A 17,163-nucleotide genomic window follows, 5' to 3' on the forward strand; every position below is an offset into this window, starting at 1 on the left:
TTCACCTATTGTTCTCAAGAATTAATGCTAGCTTTGTGTGTAATTTATTGTTCTAAAATTTATGATGTAATATTTTAAAAAGTAAATTTCTGTCTATACATATCTTACTTTTAATTTGCATTTCTCTTTATATGACTCAGGTTGAATATCTTTTGTGTAAGAATGATTTATATTTTTCTGTAAACAGTCCGGAAATAAATATTTTTCTATCAGTACTTGATCTTTTTTCTTAGTTTCTAGTTCTTTATATACTAGCAAAATTAATCCTTTACCTGTGATGAGTTGAAAATAATCTTTTTCCAAGTTTGTCTTATCTTTTGACTTTACTTCTCTCTCTTTCTCTCTCTCTCTCTCTCTCTCTCTCTCTCGCTCTCGCTCTCTCATTTATTTATTTATTTATTTTGACCATGTAGAAGATTTCTAAAAGTTTTGGGAAAAGACTGTAATCAAATTTTTAAAACTCTTTTTTTCCTGGCATTTAAATTTTAAGTTTTAGTAGAACTCCAAAGTCATAAAATAACTCATTCATTTTGTTTTCTAAGATATTTATGGATTCTCTTTCTTAATTTATTTTAATTAGTTTCAAGTATACAGTACGTTGGTTAGACAGCTATATAGTTCATAAAATGATCCCCCTAGTTGCTCCCTCCCTCCCCTGACCCTCCACCGAGCCGTGTTTATGCTAATTGCATTCCCTATGCTGTGCTCCCCATCCTTGTAACCATCCATCAGCTACTTATTTGTACTTCTTTAACCCTTCACCCCATTCTCCCAACCCCCCAAACCCCTTCCCTCTGTCCGTCACTAAATTGTCTATCATATTTATGAGTCTGTTTTTGATTAGTTTCCTCTTTGTATTCCTTAGATTCAGCATATAAATGAAATCATAGAGTATTTATCTTTCTCTGTCTGACTTAAATACCTTCCAGGTCCATTAAAGCAATATCTTTTTCCATTCCCTTCCTTATCATATGTAGAGGTTTTGTTTTTGTATCCTTTCAGCCATTCTATCTTTTGGTTGGAGCACTTAATTCTTTTCTATTTAAGGTACTTATTGATAGGAATGTAGTTGTTACCATTCTTTATTCCTGTTTTTGATACATGTTTTTTCTTCTTAAAGAAGTCCCTCCAACATTCCTCCAATATTGGCTTGGTGGTGATAAATTTTTTTAGCTTATTTTTGTCTGAGAAGCTCTTTATCTGTCCTTCGACTCTAAATGATAGCTTTGCTGGATAAATTATTCTTGGTCGCAGATCCTGGGTCTTCGTCCTGTTAAATATATTTTTGCCAAGCCCTGCATAGTTTCTTTTGAGAAATCAGCTGCCAGTCTTATGGGTGTTCCCATATACGTTTTTAGAAAAACTATCTGTTTTTCTCCTTGTATTTAACCTTTCTTTGTATTTAACCTTTGGCATTTTAATTATGATGTGTCTTGGTGTGGGCCTCTTTGGATCCCTGATTTTTAGAATTCTCTGAGCTTCCTGGGGTTTTAATGTCCATTTCCTTCACCAGGTTAGAGAAGTTTTCCATCGTTATTTCTTCAAACAGCTGTTCAACATCTTGATTTTCTTCAGTTATGCCAATCAGACGGATATTGGGACCCTTAATAGTGTCCTATATGCTCCTTAAATTTTATTTATAGTCTTGGCATCTTATCTCTTGCCATTCTGTTTGCATGTCCTTGGCTTTCCTGTTCTCTAGATAGGGCATTTGATCCTCATCTTTATTCACTCTGTTTATTCCTTTGTTTATTCCATTTAATATACTTCTCATCTCAGGTAATGTGCTCTTCATTTCAGCCTGGTTCCCTTTTATAATTTCCTTTTTCCATTTTTATGTTTTTTATCTCCTTGTTGAAGTTCTCACTGAATTTAACCAAAAGTTCTTTGAGCATCTTTATAACCAGTGTTTTGAACTCTGCAGCTATTAGATTACTTGACTCCGTTATATTTGGATCTCTGTTCTGTTCTCTCATATGGTTTCTGCTTCTTTGTCTTCCCATTTTGGCTGCCTTTTTGTGTCTGTTTCTATGTACTAAGCAAAGTTCCTTAGTCTCCCGGTCTTATTAGTGTGTATTTGTGAAGTAGGTGTCCAGTGGCACAGTCCTGAGAGGAGTTCTGCTGAAGGCCAAATTTAGCCCAAGCCTCTGTCCCTCTGGAGCTACCTGTTAAGATTCAGCAAGCAATCTACAGATGCTGTGCTTGTTGTTGCCTCAAAAGGCCACACCAGAAACCAAGGCCAGCTGCCTCCAGTGTGAGTCTAGGTGCTACTCAGCGAGGGGAACCTGACTAAGCAAGGACACGCCTGGATGTGGCTTGGGTGGGGTTGCGAGTTGGGGGAGGTGGGGTTTCAGGGAATCTTCTGGGCTGAGTGACCTCTCTTATCCAGTTCGATGATGTCTGGGCTATGGTGGCACTATGTCTGCCCACTGGGAGGGGGAAGGGCTCAACAGGGAACAATAGATACTGCTGGCACTTCTGCACAGAGCAAGTCTTGCTTGGGGCCTCACTCCAACAATGTCTCTCTGTAAATCCTTGGTGCCCCTGCGCGCAGCCAGATTGGCACTGGTGCTCAGAGCGAGGAGGTCTGTCACAGCAAAAATCCACTCGCGGACACGGCCCCTTTAAGAGACTTCTGTTGCTGCTGCTGCCACAGCCTCTGTCTCACTCAGCTGCTGGAGACTGGGCAGCCCTGTGTTCTCGTCCTGTCCTACCTTTGGCCATTGCAGGGTGATTTCTTGGATTTCTCCCTAGTTGTATAGCTTGTTCATCCAGATCCCAGGCAATTTTTCCTTGCTGCTGCTCCTTGTTTCCGTCACAACTTTGATTTGGTTGCCAGAGGGATGAACAGAGCCTCTACCATGTATGCCATTTTTTGCTGGATTTGTTTTTTAAACTTATGTCTTTTAATGTAACGTGAAGTATGGACCTAACTTTATTTTTTTCCAAATGGCTCCCTATTTGTGCAAACCATTTATCTTTTACCGTTGATGAGATGTTGTCTTTGTAATACACTAAACTCTTATGTTTCTTTGGTTTTATTTCTATACTTTGTGAGTTGAGGTAATGGCACAAATTACTATTGGTCTGTCTATTCATATGCCAAAACCATATTTTAAATTATTGAAGTTTTATAATATATTTTCATATCTAATAGGACTACCCCCCATTCCTTTTCTTTTTCAAAAGATTATTGGCTATTCTTGCTTGTTTAATTATTCATATACAAATTTTAAATAGCTTGTGTAGGTCTAGGAAAGAAAACCCTGTTGACATATTTATTCAGATCTCATTCAATTTACCAATAAATTTAGGGAGAATGATGTTGAGTACCCTAATCCAACTTTTAATTCGGTGTTAGGAATTTTATGTTCTGATTGCTATTGTAAATGGGGCCTCCTTCTCAAGTGTATTGTCTAACTGATTATTGTCTGTGTATGTGTAGTCTATTGATTTCAAAATGTTAATTTCATATTGCCTTACCCTTTCTGAATTCTCTTATTGTATGTAGTAGCTTTTCAGTTGCTATTTTTTCAGGTATACAATCATATTTGCAGATGAAAATCATTTTACTTCCTCGTTTCCAATTTTTATGTCTTGGATGGATGTTGTGGTGTAACAATGGTTGTACTCCTGCCTCTTGGCTGGTCTCTCTTCTTCCTGTTGTTTTCCAAACCTGAATGGGCAGCCTTCCTGACCATCCATGTTACTCAATATTCTCTAAATAAATTTCTTTTCTTTAAAAGCAGAATTGGTTTCCTGTTACTTTATCTAAGAAATCTGACTAAAAGTTTCATTTTGTACAGAGAGGGCCCAATGATACATCATCGATAGTGATATCAATTGTCATTTTTTGAGGGCTTAATGGTGTTCGAGGCATTGTGCCAAGTAATTTGCATATATCATATCAATAAATTCTGAGAGCGTGTGATTTGAATTTTGTCCCTTGTTATAGTACCAAATTTGAACTCATTTTATCCTTTTCTTCAAAGAGTCTTTGGAAATATAAGATAAGAGTCGGTTTAATACGTTTATGCTTTTATTATTTGCCTTGACATCATAAAATCAAGTTTATTCGATTAACAGGTTTCAATCTTTTTAGCAGTGGTACTCAATTTCCAAATCAAATATTAACTGGAATTCCAGTATAAAAACAGAAGCTGCAAAGGTTAGGTAGACAGTGTGGTAGTAAGTTACTCAACCTAGAATCTTGTGATGCTTCTGAGCATAGACAGAAAAGAGAGGATGTTCAGGTGATGAAATATAGGCATTTCCAGACACAGATCTTGGTGGCCATTATGGGTTGAATTGTGTTCCTCCAAAAAGGTATGTTGATGTCTTAACCCCTAGTACCTCAGAAGAGGAAAGTAATATAGTGGTTTGTGTGGCCAGATTTTGGAGATGGGATATCCTACACATTCTAGAAAGCATGTTCATTGTACGTGCTTTTCAGGCATGGGTCAAAGACCTTGATTAGTTATATACTTATTATCAGAGATCTATTCTGGCTCAGTTAAGCGGACAATCTTTATAATTATTGAATTTATATCTTAGAGTTGGAAAAAGCCTATCTTTATGTATGTACTTTTCATCCTTCTTAAAAATATTGTTTGGCCCACACAGTGTTTTAAAGTAGGACACAAAATGTACTTGCTTACCAATTTTTAAGATCAGATTTCTTATAAACATTTCTGGATTTGTTTTTATTTTTATTTTTTCTTGAAAATGAGACTTTATGGTAACAGTTGGCTATTGCTAAAGACAGGCTGCTTCCTTTAGCCAGGTCACCAGCCTTTCTGTGAGCTATATCATTCCTAGGCCCACTTCACCAAAGGCAAAGAAGCAAGGGTGGCTGGAGCAGAGTGAAAAAGGAGAGAGTGATAGGAGGAGTACGCAGGGGAACATGGTAGACCTTGAGGCCATCATAAAGACTCTTGCTTTTACTGCAAATGAAATGAGGAGCTATTGAGAGGTTTTGAGCCAAAGAGTGACTTGACCTGACCTAGATTTTTAAATAATCACTCAGCTGCTCTGCTGGTATTAGACTGAAGGGAGAACACACTAGAATGCGATGGTGGAAGCAGGGACACCTGTCCAGAGGCTCTTTACAGCAGTCATGAGATGGCCTGGATCATGATAGCAGCCAGAAAAGCGGTGTTAAGTGGTGGAAGTCAGGATGTGTTGAACGTAGGGTCAATAGAATCTCCTGATGGATTAAATATGAGATACAAAAGAAGCCAGGCCAAAACCCCAAACATTTTGGCCTGAGTGATTGGAAGGATGGAGTTGCTATTTGAGATGAAGAAGCTGGAGGAAGAGAGAATTCCAGAGGGGGGATTTCAGGGGGAAATCCAGAGTTCCATTTTGGACATGCTTACCTTGATAGGTATAGTGATATCCAAGGGATATTTTGAATAAGCTGTTAGATATGAGTCTGGAGTTCAGGGCACATGTCTGGAGGGCAAGAAACCTCTCATCTTCTGATCCCGTCTCATAATTTTTAATACTATCTAATGCTGATGACTCCTAAATATTTATGTGAATTCAAGCAGATTGTGGTTGTATGGCTGTGTTGCCAGGGAAGGGAGAGATGGGCATCTTGGCCTGCCTTTTTATCTCTGATCAAAGAATAGGCATAGTTTTAGTTGCAGTGCTTGCGTCTCCCAGGTACCACAGACATCACTGCTCTGAATGCCTACCCAGTACACTGAGGCCGATACAGTCGTTGGCTTTATTGAGTCATATCTAGAAAGCTATAGAGATAAATTGAATCAAGGTCTAAAATTCATGCCTGGCACTCTTTCCTCCATGCCACCTGCCAGTTTGGCAATTCTATCTTCAAAGACCCATTCTCCTTGCTTTCTCATCACCTTTCCAGGCATTTTAATCCCTCTCTTAATAACCCCGAGCCCCCTTAATTTCAGTAGTAGGAATATTAGTGCTGAGAAACTGAAGTATTAGGGAAAATCCTCAACTAAGACTCCAGCTACTAGGTGTATTTTGCCCACTGTTAATTAATTCTTAATTGCTCTATCCAGGTTTAATGTTCTCAGGAATTCTATGGTCTCTCAATTCAATTCAACTTAATATTCTTCTTTGAATGTGCCTTTAGGTCTGAAGAACAGTGGTCTAGCATAGGGAGAAAAGGCATGCAGTCAACCAGCGGTAACCAAGACGTGAGGACCACACAGGCCTGAGAATTTCGGGCTGGACCTAGGACCTAGCTTTACCCTCGGGCCCGTCCTAGGGTCCTGTGCAGTCCTTCCTCGCGTTCCCAAGTGACAGGGGTTTCCGGCTAAGGCCCCCTCCTCCCAGGGGCGGGGCCTACCGCGCCCGGAGCCCCTCCTCCCCGGCTGCGCGCGGCTGCGGGCCCGGGTCACGTGAGCGCAGGGCCGCGGAGGAGGGGCCCTGATTTCCGGGCAGCGGAAGGAGACGCGGCCGCGTGAGGACGAGGCGATTTGAAAACACGCTGCGGGAGCGAGAGGCTGTGGCCGGCGGGGCACGCTGTCGCTCCCTGGGCTTCTGCTCGGACGCTCTTCCTCTCTGCCTCTGCGCTCCGGTCCCCGCGAGGCCCTCAGGTGAGCAGCCGCCGCCCGTCGGGGCCAGGCCCTCCCGGGGCGCGGGACAGTGCGCAGGGCCGTCGCCCCCCTGTCCGCGGCCCAGGCGTGCAGGGCGGGCCGGAGTTGTTATGCGTCCCCCGGGGGTCGGGCTACCGCGCCGCAGAGGAGCAGGGCCTGGGTGCGGAGCGGGGCAGTGCGGAGGCGGGCGCTCGCGGGCTTTTGAAGCGCGTTAAATGACTGGGCGGGTTCGAGCGGTTTCAGGTCTTAGAGACTTTCAGGCCGGTGCGTGTTGATTGGGCCCCGGTTCTCCAAACAGTGGTCCTGACTGAGGTCCGCGAGAGTAGAAGAAACGATAGTTTTTAAAAACCCACGGGTCTTCACTTCTGGGATGCGGAACTAAAGATGGGGTGGGGATGAGCAGTCGTTTCCTGGTCGGCCCTCTCGCCATCCAGGTGTGGAGGGTTAAGCGCTCTGTGTTGAGCAGAACTGGACCACAGGTTCTATCGAGTCGCCCCTGTCTGGGACATTTGCTTTAGAGAAGTCTGGTTTCCCCGATTGGCCCTTTCAGTAGAGTTTAAAGGAACTCGAGCGTAAAAGGGGTTGGAGAAGAAATTTTCAAAGGCTGAGTGCAGTGTGTTTTCTCCTTGATTTTTTTTTTTTGAAGGGAAAAATTTGGAAATTAGGGTAATGAGGTGGCAAACAAATTAGCTGCAATTTGGTTCGATCAGAATCCATATGCTCCAAGATGTCTTGAAATTAGAAGACCCCGAGTTGGAATATCGAGTTCAGTTTTAAAACTTTTGGGGCTCATCTGTGTAGGTCCAGAGATGTGAGAGTTCAGCCTCTGAGGCTGGAGTGCTTACCTTCTTTTCAATACCGGCTAATGTGAATGTGGCTTAGTTGGATTTGATTTGATGTGCTATGAAAATTTTTATTTAAGTGAAAATAACAATTTGCTAATAGAACTTTAAGAGTTCCTAGTATAAAAATATTCTCTGTGTACCATAAAAATAATATTACCAGCTTTAAAAAAAAAAAAAGCTAAAGGGCGATAAGCCCTCTTAATTTTCCTAACGGAGAGAAAACATTATGACAAATACCGAGTGATGGATGATAATATGGCATAAGCTTGACCGTGTGTTGGACACCCATCAGGTAATTAGCGGCCAAAGGTAGTACAGAGGACTGCAGGGTGGAGGGTTAATTCATTAGGTTTTTCTGATTTATTTTTCTTTCTGGTATGCTAGTAATAAAATTGTAGGGAAAGCTCACCAAGAGTGCTTGCTTAATTAAGTAAAACCATTTTTGTGTTCAGAGGCCAGGTGAGTATCAGGGCCTTCTTTTTAAAGGATGTTGCTTTTAGACTAGAATACTAGAAATGTGGGTGGGATGAAAACTTGGGACTGGGATAAATGAAATAAGGTAAGCCATTCTGCCACTCAGTTTTCCAATCTTCATCTTAATTCCATTTTAATGTATAACATAGAGCTGGTTTTGCAGAGCTCTGTTTTGTGTATGAATCCCTCATCAACTCCTTAATAAAGGACTGACATCTTTTTGAGCCACGTCTTTAAAATGGATTTAGTTCACCGTCCTCACATGGTTTTGAGGGAATTTAATATTGATATACATAATGCATCTAATGTTGTGCTCGGCATGCATTAGTTCTGAGATTTTAATAAAATATACGTGTTTGTGCTCATAGATTGTACATTTATCAATGTGCCAAGCAGTTCTGAGTATTTTTACAAATAATAAGTTATCCCTATTTTGTAGATAAAAACGAAGTACAGTGGTTAAACTATAGCTAGAAAGTTGTAGAGTAATTAGTCTGGCTCTAGAATCTGTTCTTAACCTATGTAGCCAAATCCTACCTATAGGGCTCTAATTTGGTAAAACCTTGCAATCGTGTGAATTTGAATATGTCATAGGTGATTGGCTTCTGGATTTCTGGAACTTGAGCTGCCCGAGCTTGCATCAGCTATTATTCACAATAAGGCAAACCTTCATTTTACTCAATTTTTTTGTGTAGCGTTATGACTTTTGAAAGAATAGCTGGACATAGGATAATTATGATAGACCAAGAGAAGTTTTATTTATTCCACAGATACTTAACCTACTCTAGTGGGTGTACAGTGGAAGGTAGAATTCATTATTTGGAAAAGGAAAAGGCTTCGAGAAGAGCTGAGCTGGTTCCAGGTATAGGAGGCTGTTTTTTAGTTTGAGGTTAACTTGTACTGTTTTTTAGATAGAGGTTAGCTTGTAGGAAGATAAAGCTGGAGAGGAAGTTGGGAAGGACCTGATATGTCTAGCTAAGAAGTTTACTGTAAGGGAGCACCTGAAAAGCTCCTGAACCTGGTCAGATCTGTGTTTGGAAATAGCTCTCTGGTGATTCTCTAGAAAATGGACAAGAGTAGACAGTAGAGACAAGAATACCAGTGAGAAACTATTGAACAATCTAAGGTAGAAATAAAAAGAACTTAAGAAGTGACCTGGGAATGGGTAGGAAACATAGATCAAAGATTGTGTGTTTAAGTGGGAAGATTTGGATGTAGTGCAAGATGACATAGTTATGCCCGGGTTGTTATAATAGTGTCCTAGCTGGTCTTGTTCCTTATCCTTTTGTTACACTTTATTACTGCTTCCTTTTATACTGCCTTTTTATCTTGTTTTTTGTTTGTTTTTGTGGAAACTCTTTTCTGTTTGTCTAATCTGAACTTTTGCTGCCGTTCAAAAGGCTGGTATCTTCATTTTTGCTTATACCAAGCTTATCCCCTACTCTTGATCTATACCGTTTTCCTGGTTCATGAAATGCTCATTAACTCTGCTTGCAGCATATCTGAATCTTAACTATTTTTCAAGCACCCAGCTTAGTTTCATGAAACTTTTCCTAGCTGTTACAGGCTGCATTAAATAACATTCGTTTTCAAACTTTGTTTTGCTAGAAGTTCTTCGGGGGCTTTTAGGGGCCAGGAGCTTCCCAGTAGATACACGGTATATACTGTATATCTCTAGCAACTCTATGCTGCTTTCCAGCCCACCCTCTCAGTCCTACCCTCAAAAAAATTTCAAAACGTTTCCAATAGTACATTGCTTGACAACAGGTTCCATGGCTCAGAAACCTTGACAAATCATTGGCAAGCCTTCCTGTTAATTACTCTGCTTTATAATCTGCTTTTTTTTGGAACTTTGTAAAGGTATTTTTCACTTAATATTTTAGTCCTTTGGTATAGTCACCATTGGCCTTGATTCTCCATATTTGAAATACATGTTAGAGTAAGTAAGTGTGAAAAATACCTTCTTTGAAATTTTATAATTTATCCTTGTCCTTATCCATTTTTAAAAATTAATTCTTTTCATTCAGCACTCAAGAATGACCAAAAAAAGAAAACGCCAAGATGATTTTCAAAAAGTAAAACTAAAAGTTGGTAAAAAGAAGCCCAAGTTAGAAAATGCTACTGTTACAAACTTTAAAACAAAGACTATACATCTGCCTGAGCAACTTAAAGAGGATGGAACACTTCCAACAAACAATAGAAAACTTAACATAAAGGTAAATCATAAATATTATTTTGATAAAATTAGATTTTTTTTGAAGTCATCTAGAATGTTAGTGTTTTTTTGAAAAGTTGTTTTAACTCTGAGTTATCGATAGGTCTTGAAGTTTGAAGTTCATTTGTTACCTAAATCTGATGTTGCTACTGCAGCTTTCTCACCTTCAGAAAGACTTGCTCGGCTAAATCCACATGATTTCTCTCTCGTATACTTATTTGGTGATTTACTATATCATCTGGAAATATCATGCATTTAACTTTTTGATGTGTTTAATGTGTCAAGTTGTTGCTCTTTCAATTTTCTTGCTGTTTTGTGGTTCATTGAGATAAGATCCTGTCTTACTCATTTTTGAACCCTTAATAGCACATAGTTTATTATAGGTTCATAGTAAATGTATGAAGTTGATGTTTAATTAGTAGTTTCGCTTAAAAATTTAACAGCTTTATTAAAATGGAATTTATACATAATAAAATTCATCCATTTACAGTGTATAACGTAGTGGTTTTTGAAATATTTATAGTTAAGCTACTATCGCCATAATCCAATTTTAGAACATTTTTATCATTTGAGAAAGAAATCCTATGCCTATTAGAAGTCAGTCCCTATTCTTTCCCCCTAGGCAGCCATTAATATATTTTCTATTTGTTTAGATTTGCTTCTTTTGGACATTTTATATAAATGGAATCATATAATATCTGGTCTTTTTTTACCAGTCTTTGACTTAGCATGTTTTTAATGTTCATCCATGTTATAACATGTATCAGAGCAGTATTACATTTCTTTGTGTTGTCAGATAGTATTCTAGTGCATGGTTATGTCACACTTTATTATTCATCAGTTGATGGACATTTGGTTGTTCCTACTTTTTGAATCTTATAAATAATGCTGTTGTGGATATTAGTGAACAAGTCTGTGAGTATATACATTTTCTAATTTTGCCTTTAAGCTGCAGAGGTTAAATAATATCAAAAAGGTGTTTGAAGTCATGTTTTTTTTTCAGATTGTGTAAATTATTCCACAAGTAAAATTGTCAAATGTAATACTCTGAAAAAATACTTACACATCCTGAAAAACCATTTAAAAAAGGCAGAAAGGGCCTGTGAAATTAAGGGTATACGAATGTACCTACCACATATTTGGTATATAGTAGTTCTTTAAATAGCGATGATGATTATTGTCACTTTAAATGATACTGTGTCTAAGTGCCTAAACCTGCATGCAGGTTATTTTCAAAAAGAGAAAATTCTAACCAAAAATTATGAATATTTTTCTTAAGCTAAAACTATTTTAAAGATAAAACAATGTTTCCGATTTTAATAAAAGCTGAGTAACATTTAGAAATACTCATGGAAGCAGTTTCCCCAAGGAGCGTCACTTAAATGACATAGTTTTAGCATGCTTATTTGAAAATGATATAATATGTGTGTGTGTATATCTTTGCATGTATATACCTTAAACCTGTATTTTTATTTTTATTTATAGGATTTGCTATCACAGATGCATCACTACAATGCTGGGGTTAAACAAAGTGCTCTTCTTGGACTTAAAGACCTTTTGTCTCAGTACCCTCTTATAATTGATGCACACCTTTCAAACATATTAAGTGAAGTGACTGCTGTGTTTACAGATAAAGATGCTAATGTACGATTAGCAGCAGTTCAACTTCTTCAATTCCTGGCCCCCCAAATACGAGCTGAACAAATTTCTCCATTTTTTCCTTTGGTAAGTGCCCATCTCTCTAGTGCCATGACTCACATTACTGAAGGAATTCAGGAGGACTCTTTAAAAGTTTTGGACATTCTGCTGGAACAGTACCCAGATCTAATTACTGGCCGTAGCAGTATATTGCTTAAGAATTTTGTAGAACTTATTTCTCATCAGCAGCTGTCCAAAGGACTGGTAAATAGAGACAGATCCCAGTCCTGGATACTTTCTGTAAATCCTAATCGGAGACTCACTTCTCAGCAGTGGAGGCTGAAAGTCTTAGTGAGACTAAGTAAATTCCTTCAGGCCTTGGCAGATGGATCCAGTAGGTTGAGAGAAAGTGAAGGACTTCAGGAACAAAAAGAAAATAACCATGCCACTAGCAAGTCCATTTTTATCAACTGGAAGGAACATGCCAACGACCAGCAACACATCCAGGTTTATGAAAATGGGGGTTCACAGCCAAATGTCAGTTCACAGTTCAGGCTACGGTAAGAAGGATTTCAGTTATGTCCACACTCAGTTTTCTTATATTGAATTATAACTGCTGACCATTGATGACTAATGATGGGAAGACACGCAGTTGTCTTTCATGTTTCATATAGTTACTCATGATTTGATTTTATTTACTGATGAGAGAAGTCATTTGAAAATATTAATTCATTTCTAGCAAAGCCTAATGAGAAGTAAAACTTAATAGTCTCTTGGCTTTGTCATCTTAGAATTCTATTTTTCTTACTAGTCTTGATTAATGTAATTATCAATTCATGGTGCTTCATTTTACTCATACTTTAAGATTTAAGGAGTGATGATTTTTAATCATTAAATTTGTTTTCATTTTCACTCTTCTTATTAGGTACCTGTTTGGAGGATTAGGCAGTGTGGATGAGGGCCTGTCATCTACTGAAAACTTGAAAGGATTCATTGAGATAATAATTCCATTGCTAATCGAGTGCTGGATTGAAGCTGTGCCTCCGCAATTAGCTGCCTCTGTTGGAAATGGTATAGAACGAGAACCACTGCAAGTTATGCAGCAAGTTCTTAATATTATTTCCCTTCTGTGGAAACTCTCTAAGCAACATGATGAAACCCATAAATTGGTAAGAACTAATGCAATCTTTATTTTCTTAGTAATGCCTTTATCATAAATGGACAGATTAGATATCAGCATATTACTGTTAATTGGTTATGCATTTTCCAAAACTTTCCCAGGGTTTAACTATAAACTTGTTTCTTTTTTTTGCCCCAAATAGCAAATTAAAATAGTTTTATGAGATTATTATCTGAATATTTTTTAAAATTTAAGTTAAATGCATAACTTAATATACTTGATTTCACTTGTTTTAGATATAATTCACAGTAGGGTTATAATTTATTGTTTATGGTAGATTGATTATATAGGAACATTCTAGTTTCTGGAGGCCTCTTTTAGGATTAAAAAAGTTGTTTATTAAGTAGTCTCTTCCAGTTTGTGCCATACTGCCAAGTTTAGCAGAAATGAATCAAACTGAAGATCTCATAGCCAACCCTGAGTTGTTTTTAAACTACTGTGTTTTAGAGAAGCTACACACAGACTTGCTTAGTGTATGCTTTTTTGTTTTGATAAAGGATGTAAGGTCAGAAAACATTCTAAAAGTTACCTTTTCTGTAGGTAAGCTATGGTTGTAGGTATGGTGTGAGTGAAATTAACCTAAGTGAATTCCAAGTCATAGCAGTTTCTTTCTAGAAAGCTGAGAGTAAAGACATGTTTCTTGATGAGTAAATTCAACCTCCCATTTGGGGAGAATTGCTGGCAGCTTTCTCTAAGTGTTTTGTTACATAGCGCAAGTTAGGAAGAACAAGCCGTAAGTTTAATTGGTGCTAAATTAATTTGGTAGTACGTTAAAAAGGGCAGCTGCAGGAACAGTACTTTAAAGCTTGAAACATCTGGTTTATAGAAGAATTTCTTCAAGGACTTTTGACTAGACAGGTGTGAAACCTTGAGGTTGCCTACATGTATATAAAACTGACAAGGCAGTTTTTTGGTTTTAATTCTTTTTATTTCAAGCTGAACTTTACAATCAGTCAGTATGCTACATAAAAGAAAACTAGGGATAAATGAAAATAGTACTTGATAATCTTGATAAGCATTATGTAACTGTACTAAGGTGTGTGTTTCTTTTAAGAGCTTATTCTATTAACCAATTACTTATCGTCTGTAGGGATGTTTGATGAATTGCTTTTTCAAATAGAATGGCATTTTGATTATAGTTTCGAGCCTGTCTTATGGTTCATTGTAGACATTGGCAAGAAATCAAACATGGTTGGGGGTATAGTAGATGATTTTACAAAAGCAAATCTTGTCCTTTATGGCAGTTAATCTGTGATGTAGGCTAGTGACAATAATAATGCATACAGTTTCTTAGAAAAGTATATATTATTTGCAATCTTGAATCTGTTTTCATCTGAAAGACTAAGATAGAAATGAAAAGTAATGATACTCAACATGCACCTAGTCTTTCCTTCAGTTTTAGAAAGATGGGATATAAAAACTCCAAGCATTTTGGTGTTTGGTTATATATAGTCACTGATTAATTTTTATTACTGCTTTAGTAATAATATTAGGTAGAACCAAATGCAAATTTATTAATTGTGCTAGTTTTGGATCATCTATTATTCAGATAACACTGTCAAAGGATCTAAACACTGCCTAATTTTATGGGTATTTATGCTTTAGAATTATCCTATGCTATTATAACATGACCATATTTATTAGCAGTTCATTAACATAGGATACTAAGTTCAGAAGACTGTTTTGCATAGACTGTTGAAGGCTGTGTAGAATACTAAATTGGAATACTGTCTAAAATTGAAATAAAGTTATGGGGATTAACTTAAATAGGAATGGTATTTAAAAGCTGATAAAATTCTGGTAAAATTCCACTGGTAAAATTCTCTGATTCACCTTGGCAAATTATTATGTTGAACTATAACAATAACTGGATAAGATTTATTATTTTAGAGACAAAGTATAAATATGTATCTTATATAGGTGATGTTAAAATTCATTTTAGTTTATTTTTTGTTACTGTTCCCACTGTTACTTCCCCTCTGTCCTTTACCTTCAGTTGGGCTCCTGTACTAATAGCTTCAGGGTCAGTATGATAATTATACATTATAGAAATTTTGCTGTGTCTTAGCTTTGTCTTTAATGCTTGCAACTTTTTTTGTTTATATGTCTCACTGCTGTTGTCTTTTTCCCATAAGGATTAGAATTTGTGAAGAACAGTCAAGTACAATCATTTATCAAAGATTTTTGAGCATCTATAAATATGGCTATTTAAATTAATTAAAATTCAATTCCTCAGCCACACTAGCCACATAGTAAGTGTTCAGTAGCTCCATGTGGCTAGTGGCTACTATGTTGGACAACATAGGTATAGAACAATTCTATCGTTAAAGAAAGGCCTGTTCAGCACTGCTCTGCAGTGTGCCAGGTTCTGGTCTAGGCTCTGGAAATACAGTGATAAGCATGACTGACAAGGTGCTTGTCTTCATAGAACTTATAATCTGGTGGGGTTGACATATGATGAACATAGGTGTAATGTCTATACTAGGAAGAAAGATGAAAATAAAGCAGAGTATAGAGAGAATATGTGAAACAGTGAGCGGGAGCTATTTAAAATAAGTGGTCAGGAAATGCTTTCATGATATTTGAATTCCACTGAATGAAGGAGCAAGTCTTGTGAAGACCTGTGGGAAGAACCTTTTAGGTATGGGGAACAGGAAGTAAAAGGCACTTAATTGAGAACAAGTTTAACTAATTTGAGGAATAGCAGGAAGGCCTGTGCAAGTAAAGTACTGGGAGAATAGTAGAAGATGAGGGCGAAAAAGTGAGAGTGGCCAGCTCATGTGGGACCCTGTGGTCCATGGTAAGGAGTTTGGATTTTAATTCCTTATCTTGTGGTGAAAAGACTTTGGAGAGTTTTGAGCACAGGAGTGGCATGATCTGAATTATGTTTATTTAATATTTTGAATTCACAGAACACTAATGAACTCAAATGTGCTCACCATCCAGTTCTAGCAAATTTGTGGAGCCCAAATCATCCCATGGATGACCATTCCTGTTCTACCTACACACCTATTCTCTTTCTCCCTTCTTGTATTATTTTGAAGCTAGATTTATGTTTTAAAAGATCACTGGCTGCTTTGTAGAGAATTGACTTCTGCGAAGTAAAAGGAAAAGCAGAGATACCAGTTAGGAGGCTATTGCAGTAATCTAGGTAAGAGATAAAGATGTTTTGGAGTAGAATGGTAGCTAGTATTTGAAGTGATGAAAAGCAGCTGGATTCTGGTAAAGCCAGCAGGACTGCTGGTGTGCATAGTGCAGGAAAGAGGAGCAAGGATGAGGCCTGTGTTATGATCCAAATGACAGTTCAGTTTATTCATGTTAAATTTAAGATGCCTTTTAGAAGTCCGAGAGAGGTTGAGACTACATGTATAGGCCAGGAAAAAGAAGAATCCAGTAGAGGATACAAAGGAGTTGTACTGTGACTAACTTTTCACACCTTCGAGTCCCACATCTCAAGAAACCCCAGTCCCTGGAAAAATGGAATGGTTGGTCCTCTGGATTGCAGGAAATAAGAGTGTTGTAATCTGGAATTAGACTATTTCAAGCAGAAGAGAATGATACATTCACAAATACTGCTAAAGAATTTTAGAGGAGTTCATTGCTTTATGAAAGTGTTGAATACCTTTAATGAGAGATTATGGAATTGCTGGGGAATAGAGTTATGGTATAAAAAGAACACTAAGTAGAAGACTTTCTTGTATATTTTGTAAATATTGCACTAGTGGTTCAAGTTCAGGATTTTCTTAAATCTTTATGCTCTCTCTTTTTCTTCTCTTAAACAGATAAAATGCAAGTAGTTACTAAGTACCAAAAAGATCTGTGGGTGAAAATTGGATGTCCTAACAGTTTATTCTGATTTCAAAATTTATTTACATGTTATGTCATAGCAGGTGTATTATAATGGTACATTTATAGTTGAATATCAACAAATTGTCAAATTTCTGCTTAAAGTTTTTTTTTCTGCTTAAAGTTTTAATGGTTATTTAAATTTTTTTCTAGTAGGTTTTCTAATCTTTGCTTATTTTAATAGGAGTCGTGGCTTCGAAAGAATTATCTTATTGATTTCAGACATCATTTTATGAGTCATTTTCCATATTCCTTAAAAGAAATAACCAAACATAGAAGGAAAGAGACAAATAAAAGGTATTGTAATTCTTTGCCATTGTACAGTCTTAAAAAAGTTTAACTTGAAGTTATCAGAAAATAATTAGCCTTAAACCAGAACTTTCTTCA

General features: G+C 37.4%; 1 protein-coding gene across 2 annotated transcripts in view; it reads left to right on the forward strand.

Annotated features, from left to right (window-relative positions):
• The first annotated feature begins 6,384 nt into the window (after positions 1-6,384).
• Positions 6,385-17,163, forward strand: part of TEX10 (testis expressed 10) — a 41,370-nt gene continuing 30,591 nt past the window's right edge. The window contains exons 1-6 of one of the 2 annotated variants that reach the window (XM_039855813.1): positions 6,385-6,578; positions 9,925-10,113; positions 11,598-11,837; positions 12,126-12,310; positions 12,676-12,919; positions 16,961-17,073. In XM_039855813.1, the coding sequence (XP_039711747.1) occupies positions 9,934-10,113; positions 11,598-11,837; positions 12,126-12,310; positions 12,676-12,919; positions 16,961-17,073 (962 nt within the window). In that variant the 5' untranslated portion in view covers positions 6,385-6,578; positions 9,925-9,933. Of the gene's footprint in view, positions 6,579-9,924; positions 10,114-11,597; positions 12,311-12,675; positions 12,920-16,960; positions 17,074-17,163 lie in introns of both variants that reach the window. The other variant, XM_039855811.1, reaches the window with a different exon arrangement.

Source organism: Pteropus medius, unplaced genomic scaffold (genome assembly GCF_902729225.1).
Source record: "Pteropus medius unplaced genomic scaffold, Ma_sr-lr_union100, whole genome shotgun sequence".
In the NCBI taxonomy this organism is placed as follows: domain Eukaryota; kingdom Metazoa; phylum Chordata; class Mammalia; order Chiroptera; family Pteropodidae; genus Pteropus; species Pteropus medius.